Raw genomic sequence first — 21,515 nt, forward strand, 5'->3', positions numbered from 1 at the left:
TTGAACCTGTCGCCATATGACCTTGATCAACTCGTGTTTTGATACACTTTCAGTTAATATTAGTAAAAAATAATGTGTAATGCAACTGAACAAGAAAATGTTGATAACACATTTGACAAGCCATTAACCCACTCAATGTAAAACCCAAATTATTGATGAAATATTGAAGAGGAGAAGGAAAAACTTACCCAACTGTTTTCAAATTTACCACCACTGCAGGAAATGACATCACGTGGGGTTGGACATGTGACTTTGGAGCAAACCCTTGCTGAATTATAGGGGTTTTGTCAGTGGGTAACACGGTTGACGGAAATTTCTCGGACACACACAAAGTGGATAATTTAATGTTCATCATATTATAATGATTAATTCCAAGAAATAATGATGAAAATAATTCTCAAAAACACATTGTTTATTTTTTTTTCTTAAAGCAACACCTGACATTCAGCAATTAGGACAGCACAAAAACAGCAACTTCTAGTATAGAATATGCGTTGTCTGATTTTTTTTTTATAGAATTGGTTGACCTTTTTAAGTGAAATAAAAAATAAAGATATTTTCTACAATTTATAAATACAACCCGCGGACATGACATGTACCCCTAATGCAAAGAAATGATTAAAATAGAAAGTTAAAAAGCAGGCACTTTAGTATTAAAATAGAAAATAAAGGCAAAGTTAAAAAAGCTTTTTAGAAAGTGCAATGTATTTAAGATCCACACATCGGCTGTGTAGTGGGAAGCGATTTGATTGGCAGTATGTGTCTGCAAAAACTAGTCCCCTATACGTCAGACACACCCTCGGCCATCCGTCGACGGACGCATGTAGTGTGAACAAGGCCTCAAAAAGCCCCCATCCGTCGACGGACGCATGTAGTTTGAACAAGGCGCCTTGTTAACTTAGTTTGCAACTCTTGCGCCCCAAACACCGCACGACCCCGAGAGCTGCCTTTATTTAAAGCCCCCACTTGTTAATCAAACAACGCACGAACCCTCCCACCAACAGGACCGCCTCGTGGTGTCGATTCTGACCGACCCCAGCGTTACCACGCTGTAATATCAGTTGTCTATTTAGCTTTTTCGACTTTTATGACCTATAAACGTTGTTTATTCCGTCACCTTCTGGCTGACGGAATAAGGGGGGTGACCTGGGAGACTCCATGGTCTCTCCTGATGGGGACAGGTTTCAGTGAATTACATTTATTGTCATGTTTAACCATACTAAGGTGTCATATAATGACGTGAATGCAAGGACGTCAGTTTGTTTTTAGAAGTGGTGGGGACAATAACCATAAGCTTGAGTGTGGTCTGAAAAGTGCTGGGTACCCTTATGTGAGCTATTCATCCATTCAACGCTGCATTACAATAGGCTCTACAGCGTATTGTCTGAGGTTGAAAATCCTATTCGATCAATAAAAGTTGAAAACCACAGTTTGTGTTTTGGCTTGTTTTGCAAAACGGCGTTGGAAACACCAGGGTATTGGCTCGGGATAGGTAATACTAATACACTCAGGACAAAGAACAGTGTTGGCAATTTAACACTTATCTTGACATCAACAAAGTTTACCAGACAAACAATGCCAGACTGTAAAGGGGGTACGAAACGAAAAGAGGTACTGAGCATCAGCCTTTTGAAGACGAGCGAGGGCTGCTGGTAGCATATATGCTGCATTAAAAAAAGAAAAGCGCCCAGAGGATAATTGCATCTGCCAAATCCTGACCACCAGTAAACACTCGCGAAGGACCAATGTAGACTTCACTCGTTACATCATAAGCAAATTGCCCGCAAATAAAAAAATCCGAAGCACAATAAACAGAATCCGTAGAGGCCCATGGAGTAGCAGGCCGTGTTTCACTGAGGGTGCACTCACACTAGGCCATCTGGCCGTGGCCGTTTTCACACCTAACCGTGCTCAAATCTGCCAGTGTGAGTGTGGCCAGTCTGGCCAGGCCAGGCCAACTTGGCCACTTGGGAGAGGTGTGCTGCTTTGGTACGGGCCGCTACGGTACAGATGCTAATGAGCCGACACGCGCACACGCACGGCTACGCAACCTGAGCTGGGTGACGTATAGTCCATGCGACGACCATGGACATAATAAAAGGCGATGAGCCTTCTTTCCCATTAAACGGTAAACATGGCGTAAAGCGGTTCAACTGTTGGTTCACGTTGGTCCCATAGAGAAGTCGAGTGTCGGTCAAAGTGCGAACTGTGTTCTCTGTGTTGTTGTCCATTGTTGTTAGAAGTACAAGAGCCTACCGTTGCGCGGCCAACGGCCACGGCCAGATGGCCTAGTGTGAGTGCACCCTTAAAGTGGAGCCGAGAAACACTGATCAGCACCTGAATTATTGCACCTTCAATACTATTATAGCACCTAACGTTTAGCACGGAACCACAGCTTCATTCTTTACAAAATGCAAAAAAAAGCATGAGTTAAAAATTTACGTGTCATCGTTAGTTTAAAAAATAGTGCAAAAACATCAAAAGTATCATCAAGAAATTCGCTCCAAAAAAAAAGAAGATGTTTCAGACTGGTGTATTTCCTTCTTCCGTTTTTGAGCTTCAGTCATCAGATTCACTTTCAAGTTAATCCAGACTTTCTAGAACTGGCCATTCTTCTTCTTCTGCAACGTCATTCCCCTTCAGTAGTGAAGCACGGCGCCTGGGTCTTGGGATATTAAAGTGACTTGATTCCGACTTGGAGCGAACACGACACCTTCTGGCTGACGGAATAAGGGGGGTGACCTGGGAGACTCCATGGTCTCTCCTGATGGGGACTGGTTTTAGTGAGTTTGAGTCATCAGATTCACTTTCTGGCTGACTGGGAGGTGGAGGGGGGACCCAGACTGAGGAAAGTGGACCGGGAGGTGGAGGGGAGACCCAGACTGAGGAGGCTAGACCGGGAGGTGGAGGGGAGACCCAGACTGAGGGGGGTGGACCTGGAGGTGGAGGGGAGACCCAGACTGAGGAGGCTAGACAGGGAGGTGGAGGGGAGACCCAGACTGAGGGGGGTGGACCTGGAGGTGGAGGGGAGACCCAGACTGAGGAGGTTAGACCGGGAGGTGGAGGGGAGACCCAGAATGATTAATTAGAAACAAGATATAACACAAAATTATAACAATAATAATAAAGACAAAATAGCAGTATATTAACAAATGGCACAGAGATCACAAATAATGGGTTGACGTACAAGTTCCACAGAGAGGAGAGATGTGGATGAGGAACCAGGTGTTCTTTCTCCAGCAGCTTCACCTGGACGGTTATCGAGTAGATAAAGATAGCCTTACATGTAATGTAACCGTGATACACGTTAGTTTAACGTAATCCTTACCTCCCAGGACTATGATTGATATTATGACACATATGTATCCTATCATTATGAACTGCTCCATATATTCTAATCATGTAGAATCAGTTGAACCAGTTCCTGGTTTCCACTCTGAATTAGCCTCTACACAGAAGAACATCTTGACAGACTGAATACGTGTAGGGAGACGGCTGCCATTATCGTGGTCAAACAAGGACAGAAGTCTTTCTACCCTTTGTCCCTGCTCTGTGTTGTCATGACCAGGGGCGGTTCTTCATTGAATTACAACCCGGGCGAGACCCCCCCCCCCCCCCCCCCCCCCCCTTCTGTGCGCAGCACCGTCTCAGTAAGCAGGGGCGCCTGCAGCCGGAGGGGGCGCCTGCAGCCGGAGGGGGCGCCAAATCCCCACACAGTGATATGATGTTGATGATGATATGATAGCTCCATTCTATAATCTAATGTCTAGAGGATGTTGTTCAGTAGGTCTGCCACTCTGGTCCCTCTGCTAGGTAGGCTCTGACTCTCTGCTACAATTAGATGAAATGTTTTGAATCACAGCGATATCATTTGACTTGGTGTGACCCAGTAACACTTGCTAATCACTGGGTAGTAATAAATGATCTGTTCATTAACAAAGTGAAACATGTGGAATAAGAACTTACCATGCCAGCACCACCCCTGCTTTTCCTTTTCCTATAAATGAAAAAGTGAATAAAATATCAACATTGGGTTCTTCAAAAGGTCATCATCTAATAAGTCCACCACTGCCAGCTAGGGTCACACATATTATTGTATTATGTATAAAACCAGGAATAACACTCACCATATTACGTCTTCTGTAAACCCATGCTATATAGAGATAAACAATACAGTATCATGTCAGGAGAGAAGTCAACATCATTCAGCATCACCATGATACATGTTAGTGCATGCTAGTTTAATGTAACCACAATACATTATTGTTGAATGTAACCATAATACATGTTAGAGTTGAATGTAACGCTTACCTCCCAGGACGATGATTGGTATAAGCAATATGCATACTATTATTATGAACGCAATTGCCACATATTTAAGACATGTAGAATCAGTTGAATCAGTTCCTGGTTGTATCTGCACCCCTCCCACAGAATCACATCTGAAACCAGAAGGACAAAACCAGGTTTAGTTCTAAGAGTTGTAGACTGGGTGTTGGTCTCCAGGTTTAAAAGGTACTGGGTTCGATCCCCAATGTCCACAACCTTCCTGTAGGCCTTCAGGAAGGTTCTTGAGCTAGATGCCTGACCCCTACATGCTCCTAATGATCTGTACCTCCCTGTGACTGAGTTCATTGGATGCCGATTTGGAGAAAATTACTGAATGGTAAGTTATATATATTGTCAAGCATTAATGACCTTTAAACAATATCTTATTCTGATTATAAAAAAACGAACATAACATTATGACTATGTTATGCATCTTAAAAACAGGCAAATAAAAGCCACACCAGTACACTATATATTGCCCAGGCCTAATTCCTAATACCATTATTGCAATGTATGTATAGATTGTTTAATTAACTCCACTTACTTTGTGTGGTTCTTGCAAGACGACCGCGTGCCATCTGAGAATGTACCATCAGTACAGTGAAGGCACTCTGTGTCTTTATCTGCTGTTCCTGTAGGAAAATTCATGTTTTATTAAAACACGACCGTTCTGAGATGTAGTGGGAACATTTGTGATCATTTTAAAATGTTCTATTGGTTAACAGTTAAAATATTACAAGATCAACATCGTAGTAACAATGAAACAGAATTGTAATTTAAAAGGTGTTTGTGGGTATCATTGCCAGACTGTTGTAGATGATCGTGGAGTAACTTGGACACTAATACATTAAAATGGTAAGAAGCAGGATGCCCCTTATGGGACTGAAGAGGTTCAGTAGACGTTGATTTATTTAACAATTTATCTATAATTAATGTGTCCGTACAGTATATAGAACACCAACCTCTTTGACCGATGTAGTGACCAGGACGGCAGCTCAGACGGTGTCTCTGAGCGGCCATACATCCACCTCTGTTAGAGTCACTACAGAAGAATCCATCCAGGACCTCACACACAGCATCTGATGTTGATGAACACGACTTCTTCACCTTCAGATCGAGACCTGTCAATCACAACAGTTACAGAGGGACCTGAGACAACCTGAGAGTACACAACTTCTGATGTAAACATGAACAACACAACTTCTGATATCAATCAACATGAACAACACAACTTCTGATATCAACATGGACAACACAGCGTCCTCATCAACACAACATATGGGGGTTGCATGGGGGGCATCTCCATTAAATAACAGATGTACCTGCTTCACACTTTGTACAGGCAGAGCATTGCTGCTCCTTAGTATGGCCTGCTTGGAAAGTACCATCGGGGCACGTTGAGCACTCTGTAATGATTCCGTGTGTGCAGTCCTTTACAAGATGCTCTCCTGTTGAAAATAACATTTTGAATATGTTGTAGATTCATAGACAGTATATGTTGGACATGTTGTCGATTTGTAGACGGTATCTGTTATAGATTATTAGAAAGTAGATGTGGTATCTTTTGTAGATTATTAGAAAGTAGATGTCGTATCAGTTGGAGATTATTAGAAAGTGGATGTAGGATCTGTTGTAGATTATTAGAAAGTAAATGTAGTATCTATTGTAGATTATTAGAAAGTAGATATGGTATCTGTGGTAGAATATTAGACAGCAGATGTGGTAGATTATTAAACAGTACATTTTCTATACGTTGTTGACTTTCAGACAGCGTGATAACAGTTCAGATATTTGACTCTTACCAGGCGGACATTCAGGGCAACATTCCGTCCCTGCTAGGTATTCATTCGGGGCAAGACATTCGATTGAAGCAGCAACGGCAACGTTAAACGTATTAAATACTGAACATATTAACATGAATGTTACAAACATGTTTGTCAGGTTTGTTTGGGCTTCAACCATCAATCAGACTTTTCTTGAAGTTCAAAAATATCTGGGGAGAGATGAAAGAAAAGCAGTTAATCAATTAAATAACGAGTTCTGGGGACGGGGTTAGAAGACCATTTGGGGGTTTGAAAAGATTTGTTGTTTGGTTCAATCAAATATTCATACTGTTCTGTAGTTTGTTATTATTTCTGTGTTGTTAACAAATAAAGATGTTATACCCCAGTTGCATGATTAAATGTAGCCTACTTGACTTTACCAATAGGGGAATCGTATCTGTGGTTCTGTAGACATAAGTTAATTAAGAATTGTACACTAAATTAAAATATCTGAAATGCGGCTAAAATAAAGACCGTGGACGTTTAACAAACAGTCACAAAAAGCAGGAAAAAAACTCACTTTTGAACCATTTGTGAACGTCTTTAACCACGTCCTTATGGCTTTGGTCACACTCTGATTCTAGCGACACGCCTATGTAGGATGATCACACACACACACACACACACACACACACACACACACACACACACACACACACACACACACACACACACACACACACACACACAAACACACACACACATACACACACACACACACACACACATTACGGAAAAATATAATGAGCTGAAGTGGTCAGTGTGCTGGAAAAACAGTAGAGAGGGTCAAGCAAATCCGGTGTTCAGTAAACAGAAAATTTAAATAAATCGGTCTCCGATAAGGAGTGGACGTTTAGAACAACCACTATTTTAGGAGATCTTTCGGGCAAAACCCCAGACTAATGAGGAAGCGTGGTCATTGGGTTATGGCTGGATGTGAGCTCTGATGAAATGCAGAAATAGAGAAGTAAATGTCCTGGATGTTTCCGTCTTCACGGTGCAATGAGAATAAAAGCTCTTCATCTTATTATTCCTTTGTCTTCGCCTCTTTGCAAACTAGTCGATTATTTCCACAACAATCTTCAGTACAGCGGGGAGCCCTGTTGAACTGGAGACGCACATCCCAGTACAGAAGGGAGCCCTGTTGACCTGGAGACGCACATCCCAGTACAGAAGGGAGCCCTGTTGAACTGGAGACGCACATCCCAGTACAGCGGGGAGCCCTGTTGAACTGGAGACGCACATCCCAGTACAGCAGGGAGCCCTGTTGAACTGGAGACGCACATCCCAGTACAGAAGGGAGCCCTGTTGAACTGGAGACGCACATCCCAGTACAGAAGGGAGCCCTGTTGAACTGGAGACGCACATCCCAGTACAGCAGGGAGCCCTGTTGAACTGGAGACGCACATCCCAGTACAGCAGGGAGCCCTGTTGAACTGGAGACGCACATCCCAGTACAGCGGGGGGACCGGTTGTACTGGAGACGCACATCCCAGTACAGCGGGGAGCCCTGTTGAACTGGAGACGCACATCCCAGTACAGAAGGGAGCCCTGTTGAACTGGAGACGCACATCCCAGTACAGCAGGGAGCCCTGTTGAACTGGAGACGCACATCCCAGTACAGAAGGGAGCCCTGTTGAACTGGAGACGCACATCCCAGTACAGAAGGGAGCCCTGTTGAACTGGAGACGCACATCCCAGTACAGAAGGGAGCCCAGTTGAACTGGAGACGCACATCCCAGTACAGTGGGCCGCCCTGTTGAACTGGAGACGCACATCCCAGTACAGAAGGGAGCCCTGTTGAACTGGAGACGCACATCCCAGTACAGTGGGCCGCCCTGTTGAACTGGAGACGCACATCCCAGTACAGAAGGGAGCCCTGTTGAACTGGAGACGCACATCCCAGTACAGAAGGGAGCCCTGTTGAACTGGAGACGCACATCCCAGTACAGCAGGGAGCCCAGTTGAACTGGAGACGCACATCCCAGTACAGAAGGGAGCCCTGTTGAACTGGAGACGCACATCCCAGTACAGAAGGGAGCCCTGTTGAACTGGAGACGCACATCCCAGTACAGAAGGGAGCCCAGTTGAACTAGAGACGCACATCCCAGTACAGTGGGCCGCCCTGTTGAACTGGAGACGCACATCCCAGTACAGAAGGGAGCCCTGTTGAACTAGAGACGCACATCCCAGTACAGTGGGCCGCCCTGTTGAACTGGAGACGCACATCCCAGTACAGAAGGGAGCCCTGTTGAACTGGAGACGCACATCCCAGTACAGCGGTGGGACCTGTTGAACTGGAGACGCACATCCCAGTACAGCGGGGGGACCTGTTGAACTGGAGACGCACATCCCAGTACAGCGGGGGGACCTGTTGTACTGGAGACGCACATCCGAGTTTTAGGTGAGTTGAAGGTGCTTATGAGCTGGAGAATGGTGGATCAATGTGATGTCGTGTTTCCTTTATAAACTATTTTGTGCGTTCTTTATAAACCACACTGTGTATTTTTTCAAACCTTTTGGTAGAAATATCTATCAGTTATTATATATTGTACATAACAAGTGGCTATAAAACCCAGTTCTGCCATATAATTCCTTCTTAATGTTCAGTTTTCTTTCAGGAGATCGTTGCGGCCGCTGCCACCACAGAGCCCCTCCCTCCACCTCAAGCACCTCTCCTGCTTTGGTAGCTCTAAGCCCCCCAACCCCCGGGAAGGTAGACAGATAACCATCCACTGATGGTTGACGCCTTTCTGTAATGCGCAATATTAGTTCCATTATATCATTGGTTCTTGTTTGTATGATATTCATGTTTTACATGGATGGTATACTACCTCAAGTTCTATGTTTATTCTGGTTTTATGTTTTGATCCAAAATAAAGCTTCTGCAGTTTCTAACAGATTGTGAGCATGAATAATATTCTTATCTAATCATACAGTGCTTTTCCTTGTGGGTAAGGTTGCATTTCTAAGACATTCAAACTATACAGTCAAATTCCAGAGACAGATATTGTATCAAAATATCCATAATAAAAAAATAATAAAATAAAATAAAGATCAAAACCCTGTCAACGACTACTAATGACGTACTGTAACTGGGTCTTGAAGGGTTGTCGACCCATTTCGTAGGCGAAGGGTTGAGGGGTAGGGTTCAGGTGGAGATTTTGGAATAGCAAAGGAAAGGGATAGGACCTCACTGTAGGCTACATAACACACTAACTAGAGCCCGGGGGGGGGGGGCGTTGTGGCGATTAAGGGTTAATATCCGAGCTCCCAAAACGCATGTTAATATCAGGTGCAAAGCGGGGAGTTCAACACTGTGAACAAAGAACCTGAATATAACTAAATAGGCTAATCATTCTTCAAATACCATATGATGTTACCAGGAGCCACAATGTTTGATCAAAACACGTTATAACCAAGTGTCAAGGTCTACGTTGTTTCTCCCGAAAGTAAGAACGGCACCATAAATCACTCTTTTTTTATACAGTTATAGCAAACCAACTGAAGTTTATAAAAAACGGACTTGAATATAATGACGATATCAGATTAGACAGCGCTTATATTACCTTACTTTAATTGAGACCGTCGAAACATTTCAAGCAGCCTATCCGTCGAACCACAATCTTCCGCCTTCAACTGCAACAATAGGAGGAAACTCATATTCATGATGCTCGACTTTCTAATCGCTTTCTCATTGGTCGGAGAATCCAGGAAGGCACGGTATGGTGTGCTCTGTCCACTGTAAACTCATACCCATAAAGGGCCTCCATGTTTTACATTTTGCGTTTGCAGCATCGACACTTCTCTTGGTTTACATTTGCATTTATAAACTTTAGTATAATAAATTACTGGTACTGTGCCACTTTATAATTGATATTGTTTGCACCGTTTGTTTTGTTTACCCTGTTTGTTCTGTTTGTCTTTACTTCAGCATTTACTTTAGCGTCTATTTTAGTTTTCATTAGTAGGCTACTTTGTAGGCCTATTTTGTTTGCATTGTATCTTTCCTGTGTTTTCCACTGCTGCTGGGCGGTTGTAACAAAGGAATTTCACCTCCGGGGGATTAATAAAGTTGTTATCTATCTATTGTAGAACCAGGGGTGAGTGTGATAAGTCAAAACAAGATGTTTCTGTTTCGAGTTGAAACTGAATGGACGTAATAGCCAACGCGTCACATTATGTTCCAACTGTTTTTAAAAACGCCGGCAGCAGATGTCACTGCACGAGTCAGTCTTAAATCATCGAGGTTGCGTCCCAAAGCCCAGGCAGAAGCCTTCGTGACACTGAGGGGATGTGTGACCCGAACAGAACCTGACGACAACCCAGTCTCATATATCAGCTGACTCCTAAAGGTCGCTTGGAGTATAAGCACAAGTCCAACTAAATAATAAGAGAAGATAGTGAGTCTTCTTCTCTATCTTTACTTGACTGTGAAGGAAATGGGATTGAGAAATACATTTTAACATGTAGATGACATGTTAAACATGAAATGCCAAGAGATTAATTAGTATTTATTTATTAGTATTTTTATTGGAGTTGAGCATTATTTACACAGTTGCAGATAGACTAGTACCAGGTGAAATCAAAGACATAACATTATATAAAAAAGACAAACCCAAGCGTCCCTCGATAGATGTAATCTATTATTAACCTATTTGTATGGGTTATAAATGTCGGTTAAGATAAGATAACTATTCTCATCCTCTTAATTAAAATCAAAGGCATCAACTCCATCCCTAGTGTGCATTAGACTCACAACTCCATGGTGTTGCTAACCTGTTCGGGGATCTATTATGTTTGGGGCTTGAGGGTCGGGCTGGACCCAGACTCTGATCATCATCAAGATCTTCCATAGCTGTATCAGGGACAGTTATGGCAGGTTCTTGTTGGTCCCTGGTTGGTGCAGGACGGTCACTGGGTCTGGCAATCCAGTTTGTGGAAGAGAAGGCAGCAGAGAGTCAGGACATATAGCCAGCCTCCACATGCAGCAACACTCACAGAAGACTGAAGCCCAGTGGAGCAGCTCTGCAGCTGGGTACTCTCAGGTGGAGATGAGGACACACACACACACACACACACACACACACACACACACACACACACACACACACACACACACACACACACACACACACACACACACACACACACACACACACACACACACACAGAGGAGCAAGCTACTGAATACATTTAATCATTTTACATTGCATGTTTCCTCTCCAAATTAGCCTCTCTACACAGAAGAACATCTTGACTGACTGAATACGTGTAGGGAGACGGCTGCCATTATCGTGGTCAAACAAGGACTGAAGTCTTTCTACCCTTTGTCCCTGCTCTGTGTTGTCATGACGACTCAGTGAGCTACGTTATAAACGCCACTGAGCTGACGTTATGCTGGCCACATCGCCCCAGCTATGAGAGTAGTGTCTCATATACATGGATAGCTCCATTCTATAATCTAATATCTAGATGATGTTGTTCAGTAGGTCTGCCACTCTGGTCCCTCTGATAGGTAGGCTCTGACTCTCTGGTACAATTAGATGAAATGTTTTGAATCACAGTCTTTTCTGTCTTTCCTTTTTCTATGAAATAAAATTGTGAATCAAACATTGGGTTCATTGCAATGTCATCATCTAATAACTCCACCAATGCCAGCTAGGTTCACACATATTGTGTTCTGTACCAAACCAGTGCAAAAACACTTACCTTATCATGTCTTCTATAGCCGATGCTATTAAGAGATAAACAATACAGTGACATGTCAGGACAGCAGTCACTATCATTCAGCATAACCATGATACATGTTAGAGTTTAATCTAACCATGATTCATGTTATTTAATGTTACTATGATACATGTTAGTTTAATACAGTAATATGTTAGGACAGCTGTCACTAACATTAAGCCTAACCATGATACATGTTATAGTTTAATGAAACCATGATACATGTTATTTAATGTTACTATGATACATGTTAGTTTAATGTTACCATGATACATGTTATTTAATGTAACATGATAAATGTTAGAGTTGAATGTAATCATGATGTTAGTTTAATATAACCATGATACACGTTAGTGTCACGTAACATGATACATGTTAGTTTACCTACCCCTCGTATTCTACCATCGAAAACGGCTGGAATTCCTGAGGCACCATTTTGAATAACTCCTTGTCCAGATGGCTTTGCGTCTTTGGGCCCATGGTTCTCCACAGCAAGGAGCCCAGAGTGGTTTGTTGGTCTTTCTGGTCTCACTTCTGAGCCCGTTGTCGAGGTAGAGGGGCAAGAAGCCACAGATGTAGTGGATGAAGGTTGAGTTCCTGAGGAGATAGCTGCTACCATGGTTGAACTGGTTGTTGTACTGGTTTGAGAGGGGACAGGAGTGTCGTCTTCCCTCTACGCAAATGTTGCATTTTGTTAGCGAATCTATAACTTAATGGCGACAGGGATATAAGGAGTTCCTGGTCCTCCTTAGTCTTCCCCCATGGCACCCTGAAGCCCGACCCTCCCTGCACGGGGAAGCCCGGAGAGTCCAGGCCGACATGGGCCTTCCTGAGCACATGCCTATTAAAAAGGTTCTGCCCTAACCCAATGAACTTACTGGCCACTTTCAGTCTACCCAGTGGATTTACATTAAAACAATTCCAACAGATTCAATCAAAGCCTTGCAAAAAAGGGACATCGTAACAGTATTGACTTTAAATCCTCCATTTTTCCTTAGAGATATAACTGCTGCTGCACCTTCGTGCAAATGAGGTCAGTGTTAGCCTCAAAACCCAGTCCGTCGTCACCAGTCCCTGGGTACCCATCAGACCCTTCAGTCTCTGATCCCTGTATGCACCGCGCAGAAGGTGGTCTTCTAAAACATGACCATGACCTTGGTCTGGGGTACGGTCAGCTCCACAGAGCTCGTCACACAAAGACAGACCTAGGATTTGATAATCACCACTGCCAGGAGGCCTATAGGTTCTCACATCTGTGTATCCATGGTCAAACTAAAGTAAACACATACATGTTTTTATATAGTTGATCCGGTCCTTGCTATATATAACAATCAATCAACTTTTTATTCAAGACATATAAGGTCCATAAAGACAGCACATATAAAATATATATATACATATACATATACATATATAAAACAATACAAAACATTTAAGAAGGATGCAAATGAGGCATCCACATTTATAATACAAACACATTTAAAAACAGATACAAGCTTCGGGTCCAATGTTTCCAGAAGCAAGATGAGTACCACTACCTTGTGTCACTCTGAGAAACATCAGTTAGAGACACAATAATATAGTGATAAACAATACATGAACATGTCAGGTTAGGATTCACCATCATTGAGAACAACCATGATACCTGTCAGGGTTACCTACCATACCTATTCTGTCGCTAAGGTTGGAGAACGGGCACGTTTGACAGATGAAAGAAGGCCATTTAATAATAATCCAAACCCCCAAAATTCTGTTCACAAATAAACACTGTAAAATGTAAGCAAAATATCCCCATTAATAAATCTCCAAATAAAGTTAAAAAACAATACACTTAGGCCCAACCCCATTTCTTCCCCTTACCCCTTCAAAACAAGGGGGAGGGGGAAGGGAAAGGGGTAAGGGGTAGAAATAAGATTTGGCCTTACAGACCGTTTCAGACACGGTTTTGTGGAGTGTGTGTGGATGACGGCTGGTTTAAGCAGCCTCACCTGGCCCGAGTCAGACAGGTTGGACCCAGCTGCTTGGTGAGGCTGCACACCTGTTGCACATTGAGCGATCAGTGTGGTTGAACCAGCCCTCAGCTCCTGCAGGGCCACACAGAGCACCAGGCTAGGGTTCACTTAAAGTGGAGCAGAGGAACACTGTTTAGCATTTAGCATATTGGTCCTGAATTCAATCCAACACCTTCAATACAGTGATGGCGCTAAATCTCTGACGTAGAAACAGTTTCCTTCTCTTCAAAATGATGTGCATGAGTGAAAAATATAGTATCATTAAAAAAAGATTATACAACAGGTGGCTTAAATCCAGCGTTCTGATTGGTTCCTAACTGTTGTATAATGAGCGTATACATAACTGCTATGATGCCCAATCATTTTGTGAAAGTTTGAATATCACTCCGCGCCTGGAAGTAGAAACGGTTACAAAGTAGCAGTTGTTGGTAGTGTAAATGTTGTTACTCCGGGAGTGAGCAAGGCGATCGAGAGACTAACGAAAGCTTAGGCACATGGTGAGTGAACTGCTCCATAGGATAAATTGCCGGCGAACCGCTCTAGCCGAGCCTTCTCTCGGAGGGACGCTATAGTGAGTTGCATAGCGACCGTCCTGCATTTTGAAGGCAGCCAGGAGGGACTACTTTTTTGTATTCTTTAAAAAAACATCTATTTTGACTTTCTTGTTTTTTTTTTAAATGTAGTGTGTCTATGACTTTCGTTTTGCCATAATAGTAACCGTTGTATAAAAGCAATAGATCACTTCAGTCAGTGGCATGTGCTCATTATACCACTGTGAAGGGGGTCGCCGGCCCTCCGCTGCGCGTCGGGGCCGGACAACGCCCCTTAACAGTGGTATAATGAGCACATACCACAGCCTGGCGTGATCTATTGCTTAAATGTAAACGTCCCCCACCCTGCCCTTCTCAACCAATGGGGGGATTTTACCTCATTAAGAAAAACGTAAACATTTGATCTAATCCAAATGACTCTAGCGTCAGGTGATCATATCTAATAACTAAAACATGTTCACCAAGTGGTCAACATTGCACTCATTGAGCTCAAACTAAAAAAGACAACATTGCAAACAGAAATATCCTAATAAATCGTTCAAAGACAAGTGGTTCCTCTCACCCATCATCTCAACATCTCAATCTCCATATCTCCATATAAACATTCCCTGTACAGGATGGAGATTGTACTCAAGCCAACGTTACCCATCATATCCCAGGACGCCTCACAGAAAACACAGAGGATTGATCAAATATGGATTATCACCACACGCCTCTTCGAAAGAATCTGCCTGGTGTATTTACTCCCTCCGTTTGAGACATCAGATTCACTTTCATGTTGATTCAGAATTTTCAATATCTGGTTTTACTTCTTCTTCTGCAAGGTCATAACCCTTCAATAGTGAAACACAGTCGATACGAAACTTGGCTCTTGGGAAATTAAAGTAACTTGATACCAACTTGGAGCGAACCAAAGACCTGCTGGCTGTCCGGGAGGTGGTGGGGAGACCCAGACTGAGGGGGGGGGGACTGGGAGGCTCCATGGTCTCTCTTGGTGTGGACAGGCTGATGGTCCTCCTGATGGACTGAGACTGACACAGATCCATTATGTGCGGGGCTTGAGGGAGGGGCTGGTCCCAGACTCTTAATAATCTTCATCTTGATCATCCATAGTTCCATCAGGGATAGTTGTGGTACATTCTTGTTGGTCCCCGGTGGGTGCAGGACCGTCAGTGGACCTTAGTGGTGTAGTCACTGGAAGAGAAGGCAGCAGAGAGTCAGGACATACAGCCAGCCTCCACATGCAGCAACACTCACTGAAGACTGAAGCCCAGTGGAGCAGCTCTGCAGCTGGGTACTCTCAGGTGGAGATGAGGACACAACCAGACACACACACACACACACACACACACACACACACACACACACACACACACACACACACACACACACACACACACACACACACACACACACTACCAGACACAGTAACAAACAGACACACACACACACCCAGAGATGCAAACCCACACAGGGCCGGCAGAGAACAAACACACAACCGCACACCCAGAAACAAACACACAACCGCAGACCAGAGACACACTACCACTCCTCACATCCAGGGACACACCACCATAAACAAAACCAGTAACACAACCACCCCACAAAACCACAGACAAAAAACAAGAGGCACACAAGGGGCACACAACCAGACACACATCCAGAGACAGACACACAACCAGACTGAAACAGTGTAGGGATATGGCTGCCATTATCGTTGTCAAACGAGGACAAAAGTAGTAGAAGGATGCTTCCACACCAGAGCTGTTAAGTCCGGTTAAATCAAACCCTGGAGCGTTTCCCCTGACGGTGCCTTTGCTTCGGGTGGAGTGTCATTTGAACGCCAGTTTGGTCCAATAAAGCAAACGATCATTGAAAACAGGGATCTATGTCCGCTTCCAAGTGAACTCTGGTTTGGTTGGCTTTAGGTTTTCCACGTGATCCAACCTTTCTACACCTGTGGTCAAGCCAGCCGCTCCTTAATTTGGAGTGCACGCGTATTCTATCCTTTATGGTAAACGCAGTGAGTCGACCAAGCAGCAGCAGCAACATGTCAGGACAGCAGTCAATCATTCAGCATAACCAAGATACATGATAGTCTAATGTAACCATGATAAATGTTAGTCTAATGTATCCAAGATACATGTTACTTTAATGTAACCAAGATACATGTTAGTTAATGTTAACATTATACATGTAACATGTATCATGTTAACATTAAACTAACCTGTAACATGTTTGTTTAATGTAACCAAGATACATGTTGGATCAAGGTAACCATGATACATGTTAGTTTACTGTAACCATGATACATGTTAGAGTTTAATGTAACCATTTGATTATAACTGATCATGAATATTTGATAGAATTGAGTGTGGCCAGTGTGGCCAGGCCAGGCCAATTTGGCCACTTGGGAGAGGTGTGCTAATACGGTACGGGCCGCTACGGTACAGATGCTAATGAGCCGACACGCGCACACGCACGGCTATGCAACCTGAGCTGGATGACGTATAGTGCATGCGACGACCACAGACATAATAAAGGCGACGAGCCTTCTTTCCCATTAAACAGTAAACATATATCCAAATAAGCAACAGGCTCAGCAAAGTGCGAACTGTGTTCTCTGTGTTGTTTGTTATTAAAACTCTGACTGGCGGCAGACTTTATTATGGTCCATGCAGAGGACACTTGGTGATGACGTGTTACTTTCGACGTGATGACGTATGTCCAAGAGCCTACCGTGGCCAGGCCACAGTTGCGACGGCCAACGGCCACGGCCAGATGGCCCAGTGTGAGTGCAGGCCAGAGAACAATGGGGCCATTTGAGCACGCTTAGGTGTGAAAACGGCCAACGGCCACGGCCAGACGGCCCTAGTGTGAGTGCACCCTTATAGCAACAATGTGTCTGGATTAGGCTATATTGACATGAGTTACATTACTGCAGCTTTAACACAATTAACACAACTCACCTTCAGCAGGCTGTGTTTCACTGGAGGGAGCTGGAGGGATGGATGTCTCTAGACCTGCAGGCTGTGTTTCACTGGAGGGAGCTGGAGGGATGGATGTCTCTAGACCTGCAGGCTGTGTTTCACTGGAGGGAGCTGGAGGGATGGATGTCTCTAGACCTGCAGGCTGTGTTCAAACACACAGTTCATCCATACTGTTACCACTGCATCAAGTCCTCTGTCATTCTACTACATATATGGTAGCACTGTACAAATACACTTCATAGAATTTGACTAGGACCTACAATTAATTAGTAACACGGTGTAACTGTAGCATTGAACAATAATAATAATAACAATAATAATAAAAAAGACGAAATAGCAGATTATTATTAATGACACAGAGGCCACCAATAATGGGCTGAACGTACAAGCTCTGTAGAGAGGAGAGGTGTGGATGAGGGATCAGATGTTCTTTCTCCAGCAGCTCCACCTGGACGGTTATAGAGTAGATAAAGTTAGCCTTACATTACAAACAAAACCTGGTCTAGTCTATCCTTTACGGCAAATGCATTGAGACGACCAAGCGTGATCAGAGAGTTAGCGACACATCATATCAGATACATTTTAGAGAATGGAAATCCTACATTACATTAAAATGACTGTAGAAACACATTGCTCTTTAAGTACTGACAATTAGAAAAATGAAAATTCTAACTAATCACTTAAACACAATCAAGCGTTTTTATTGTATAGTTTTAGAGAATTTCACAATTAGAGTCCCACATTATTACATTGAAATTACTTTATGTCTGACGCAAACAATATGGTCTAAGGTCTGACAGTGGCAGATATATTTGATATCAGGAAGACTCTGAGTATACACCTAGCCAAAATCAACTGTTTTACTGCATGATTTGTCTTAGTAAAATTTCAATGTTAGACCAATGTGTTATTAGAACTTAACTTTAACTTCAAAATTGCCCAAAATGAAACCCTGATTGTGGGGGGTTTAGTGTATAATCAGAGCTGTCCTGATCTTACTTATATTTGTTATGTCAAACCTTATGGAGGAATGTGTTTTTACAGCAAGTGTCAGTAATAATAATACAGTAAAATGCTTGATTTTGTGTAAGTGTACAGGCACGGCCATTTCTGTGTATCCCTGTGATGCCACTCTGGTCCCTCTGCTAGGTAGGCTCTGACTCTCTGGTACAATTAGATGAAATGTTTTGAATCACAGCGATATCATTTGACTTGGTGTGAGTCAGTAACCCTTGCAAATCACTGGACATTAATAAATGATCTGTAACTCATTCACACAGTGATAAATGTGGAAGAAGAACTTACTGTAACACTCCTTCCCCAGTTCCAGTGTTTCCTTTTTCAATAAAATAAAAATTTGAGTAAAATATGAACATTAGGTTTATTACAAGGTCATCACCAGTGGTGGATTAAGGTGGTCATTGGCCCCTAGGCTACTAATTTTTTTGTGTGGCCCCCTTACTGATCACGCAGAACGAACTCAATTTAGTGCCATGTGTAAAAGCATGCTAGGATTATTACATGGCCCTCACACACACACGGGGTGCACTGGCACACACACACACACACACACACACACACACACACACACACACACACACACACACACACACACACACACACACACACACACACACACACACACACACACACACACCCTTCACTAAAACACCAATGATGCAGAAACAAGTGTGAGTTCCCCATAGCTGCCGCGACCACGTATTTCTGTCTGTCCAATCCAGGACCCCTTGCACACCTGGGCCCCTAGGCTCAGCCGAGGCTAGCCTGGGTGTTAATCCGCCTCTGGTCATCATCTAATAACTCCACCACTGCCAGCTAGGTTCACACATATTATTGTGTTCTGTATCAAACCAGTAATAACACTTACCATCTCATCTATTCGATTAGCGTATTCTATAGAGAGAAACAACACATCAACATGTCAGGACAGCAGTCACATCATTCAGCATAACCCTGATACATGTTAGTTTAATATAAAATTATACATGTTAGTTTAATGTAACCCTGATTCATGTTAGTTTAATGTAACATGATACATGTTAGTTTAATTTAACCATGATACATTAGTTTAATGTAACCATGATACATTAGCTTAATGTGACCATGATACACGTTAAAGTTGAATGTAATATGATAGATGTTATAGTTTAATGTTATCATGATACATGTTAGTTGAATGTAACCCTTATCTACCAGGACTATGACTGGTATTATGAAATATGTAGTAACCCTTGCAAGTAAATGGATTTTATTAAATGATCTGTTACAAATGTACAAAGTGAAACATGTGGAATAAGAACTTACCATATAAGGTACCCCCTCTCCATCTCTATAAAAGAAAAAAAAGTGAATAAAATATCAACATTGGGTTCATTACAAGGTCATCATCTAATAACTCCCCCACTGCCAGCTAGGGTCACAGATATTATTGTGTTCTGTATCAAACCAGTTATAACACTTACCTTCAGACGTCTTCTACAATTCAATGCTATATAGAGATAAACAATGCAGTAACATGTCAGGAGAGCAGTCACTATCATTCAGCATCACCGTGATAGATGTTAGTTTAGTGTAAAGTAATACATTATTGTTTAATGAAACATGATACATGTTAGTTCATTGTAACCATGACACATGTTAAAGTTTAATTTAACCATGATACATATTAGTTAAGTGTAACATAATACATGCTAGTTTAATGTTACCATAATACATTATGGTTTAATGTAACATGATACATGTTAAGAGTGTAATGTCACATGATACATGATAGAGCTGAATGTAATGCTTACCTCCATAGACTAACGCTATAATGAGCAATATGCATCCTATTATTGTGAACACAAACGTAATGTAATGAATACATGTAGAATCAGTTGAATCAGTTCCTGGTTGTATCTGCACCCCAGAATCACATCTGAAACCAGAAGGACAAAACCACGTTTAGTTCTAAGAGTAGTAGACTGGGTGTTGGACTCCAGGTTTAAAAGGTACTGGGTTCGATCCCCAATGTCCACAACCTTCCTGGAGGCCTTCAGGAAGGTTCTTGAGCTAGATGCCTGACCCCTACCTGCTCCTAATGACCTGTACCTGTGTCTGAATTCACTGTACACCGCTTTGGAGAGAATGACTGAATGGAAGTTATGTATATTGTCAAGAATTAATGACCTTTAAAATATCTAATTCTGATTATAAAGAAACAAACATAACATTATGACTATGGTATGCATTTTAATAACAGGCAAATAAATCCACACCAGTACATGATATATTGCCCAGGCCTAATTCTTAACATACCATTATTGTACTGTGTGTATAGATTGTTTAATTAACTCCACTTACTTTGTGTGGTTCTTGCAAGACGATCGCGTGCCATCTGAGAATGTTCCATCAGTACAGTGAAGGCACTCTGTGTCTTTATCTGCTGTTCCTGTAGGAATATTCATGTTTTATTTAAGCACAACCATTCTGAGATGTGGTGGGAACATTTGTGATAATCATTTCAATTTTTATTGTTCAACAGCTAAAATATTATAAGATCAACAACGTAGGAACAAGGAAACAGAGAATTGTAATTCAAAAGGTGTTTGTGGGTATCATTGCCAGACTGTTGTAGATGATCGTGGAGTAACTTGGACACTAATACATTAAATGGTAAGAACCTGGATGGCCCTTATGGGACTGAATAGGTTCAGTAGACGTCAATTTATTTAACAATTTATTTATAATTAATGTGTCCGTACAGTATATACAACACCAACCTCTTTGACCGATGTAATGACCAGGACTGCAGCTTAGACGGTGACTCTGAGCGGCCCTACATCCACTTCTGTTAGAGTCACTACAGAAGAATCCATCCAGGACCTCACACACAGCATCTGATGTTGATGAACACGACTTCTTCACCTTCAGACCGAGACCTGTCAATCACAACAGTTACAGAGGAACCTGAGACCACCTGAGAGTACACAACTTCTGATATAAACATGAACAACACAACTTCTGATATAAACATGAACAACACAACTTCTGATATAAACATGAACACAACTTCTGATA

General features: G+C 42.6%; 1 protein-coding gene across 1 annotated transcript; it reads right to left on the reverse strand.

Moving 5' to 3' along the window:
• Window positions 1-394: 394 nt before the first annotated feature.
• On the reverse strand, window positions 395-9,815 carry LOC115553203 (tumor necrosis factor receptor superfamily member 14-like). The gene is made up of 12 exons (XM_030369357.1): window positions 9,722-9,815; window positions 6,673-6,744; window positions 6,132-6,322; window positions 5,652-5,777; window positions 5,292-5,450; window positions 4,874-4,961; window positions 4,312-4,442; window positions 4,128-4,153; window positions 3,967-3,997; window positions 3,188-3,249; window positions 2,714-2,960; window positions 395-1,117 (listed from the first exon to the last, which is right to left on the reverse strand). The coding sequence occupies exons 3-11, from the start codon at window positions 6,289-6,291 to the stop codon at window positions 2,892-2,894; spliced, it is 852 nt and encodes a 283-aa protein (XP_030225217.1). The 5' UTR covers window positions 6,292-6,322; window positions 6,673-6,744; window positions 9,722-9,815; the 3' UTR covers window positions 395-1,117; window positions 2,714-2,891.
• Window positions 9,816-21,515: the final 11,700 nt, after the last annotated feature.

Source organism: Gadus morhua, chromosome 1, assembly GCF_902167405.1.
Source record: "Gadus morhua chromosome 1, gadMor3.0, whole genome shotgun sequence".
NCBI lineage: Eukaryota > Metazoa > Chordata > Actinopteri > Gadiformes > Gadidae > Gadus > Gadus morhua.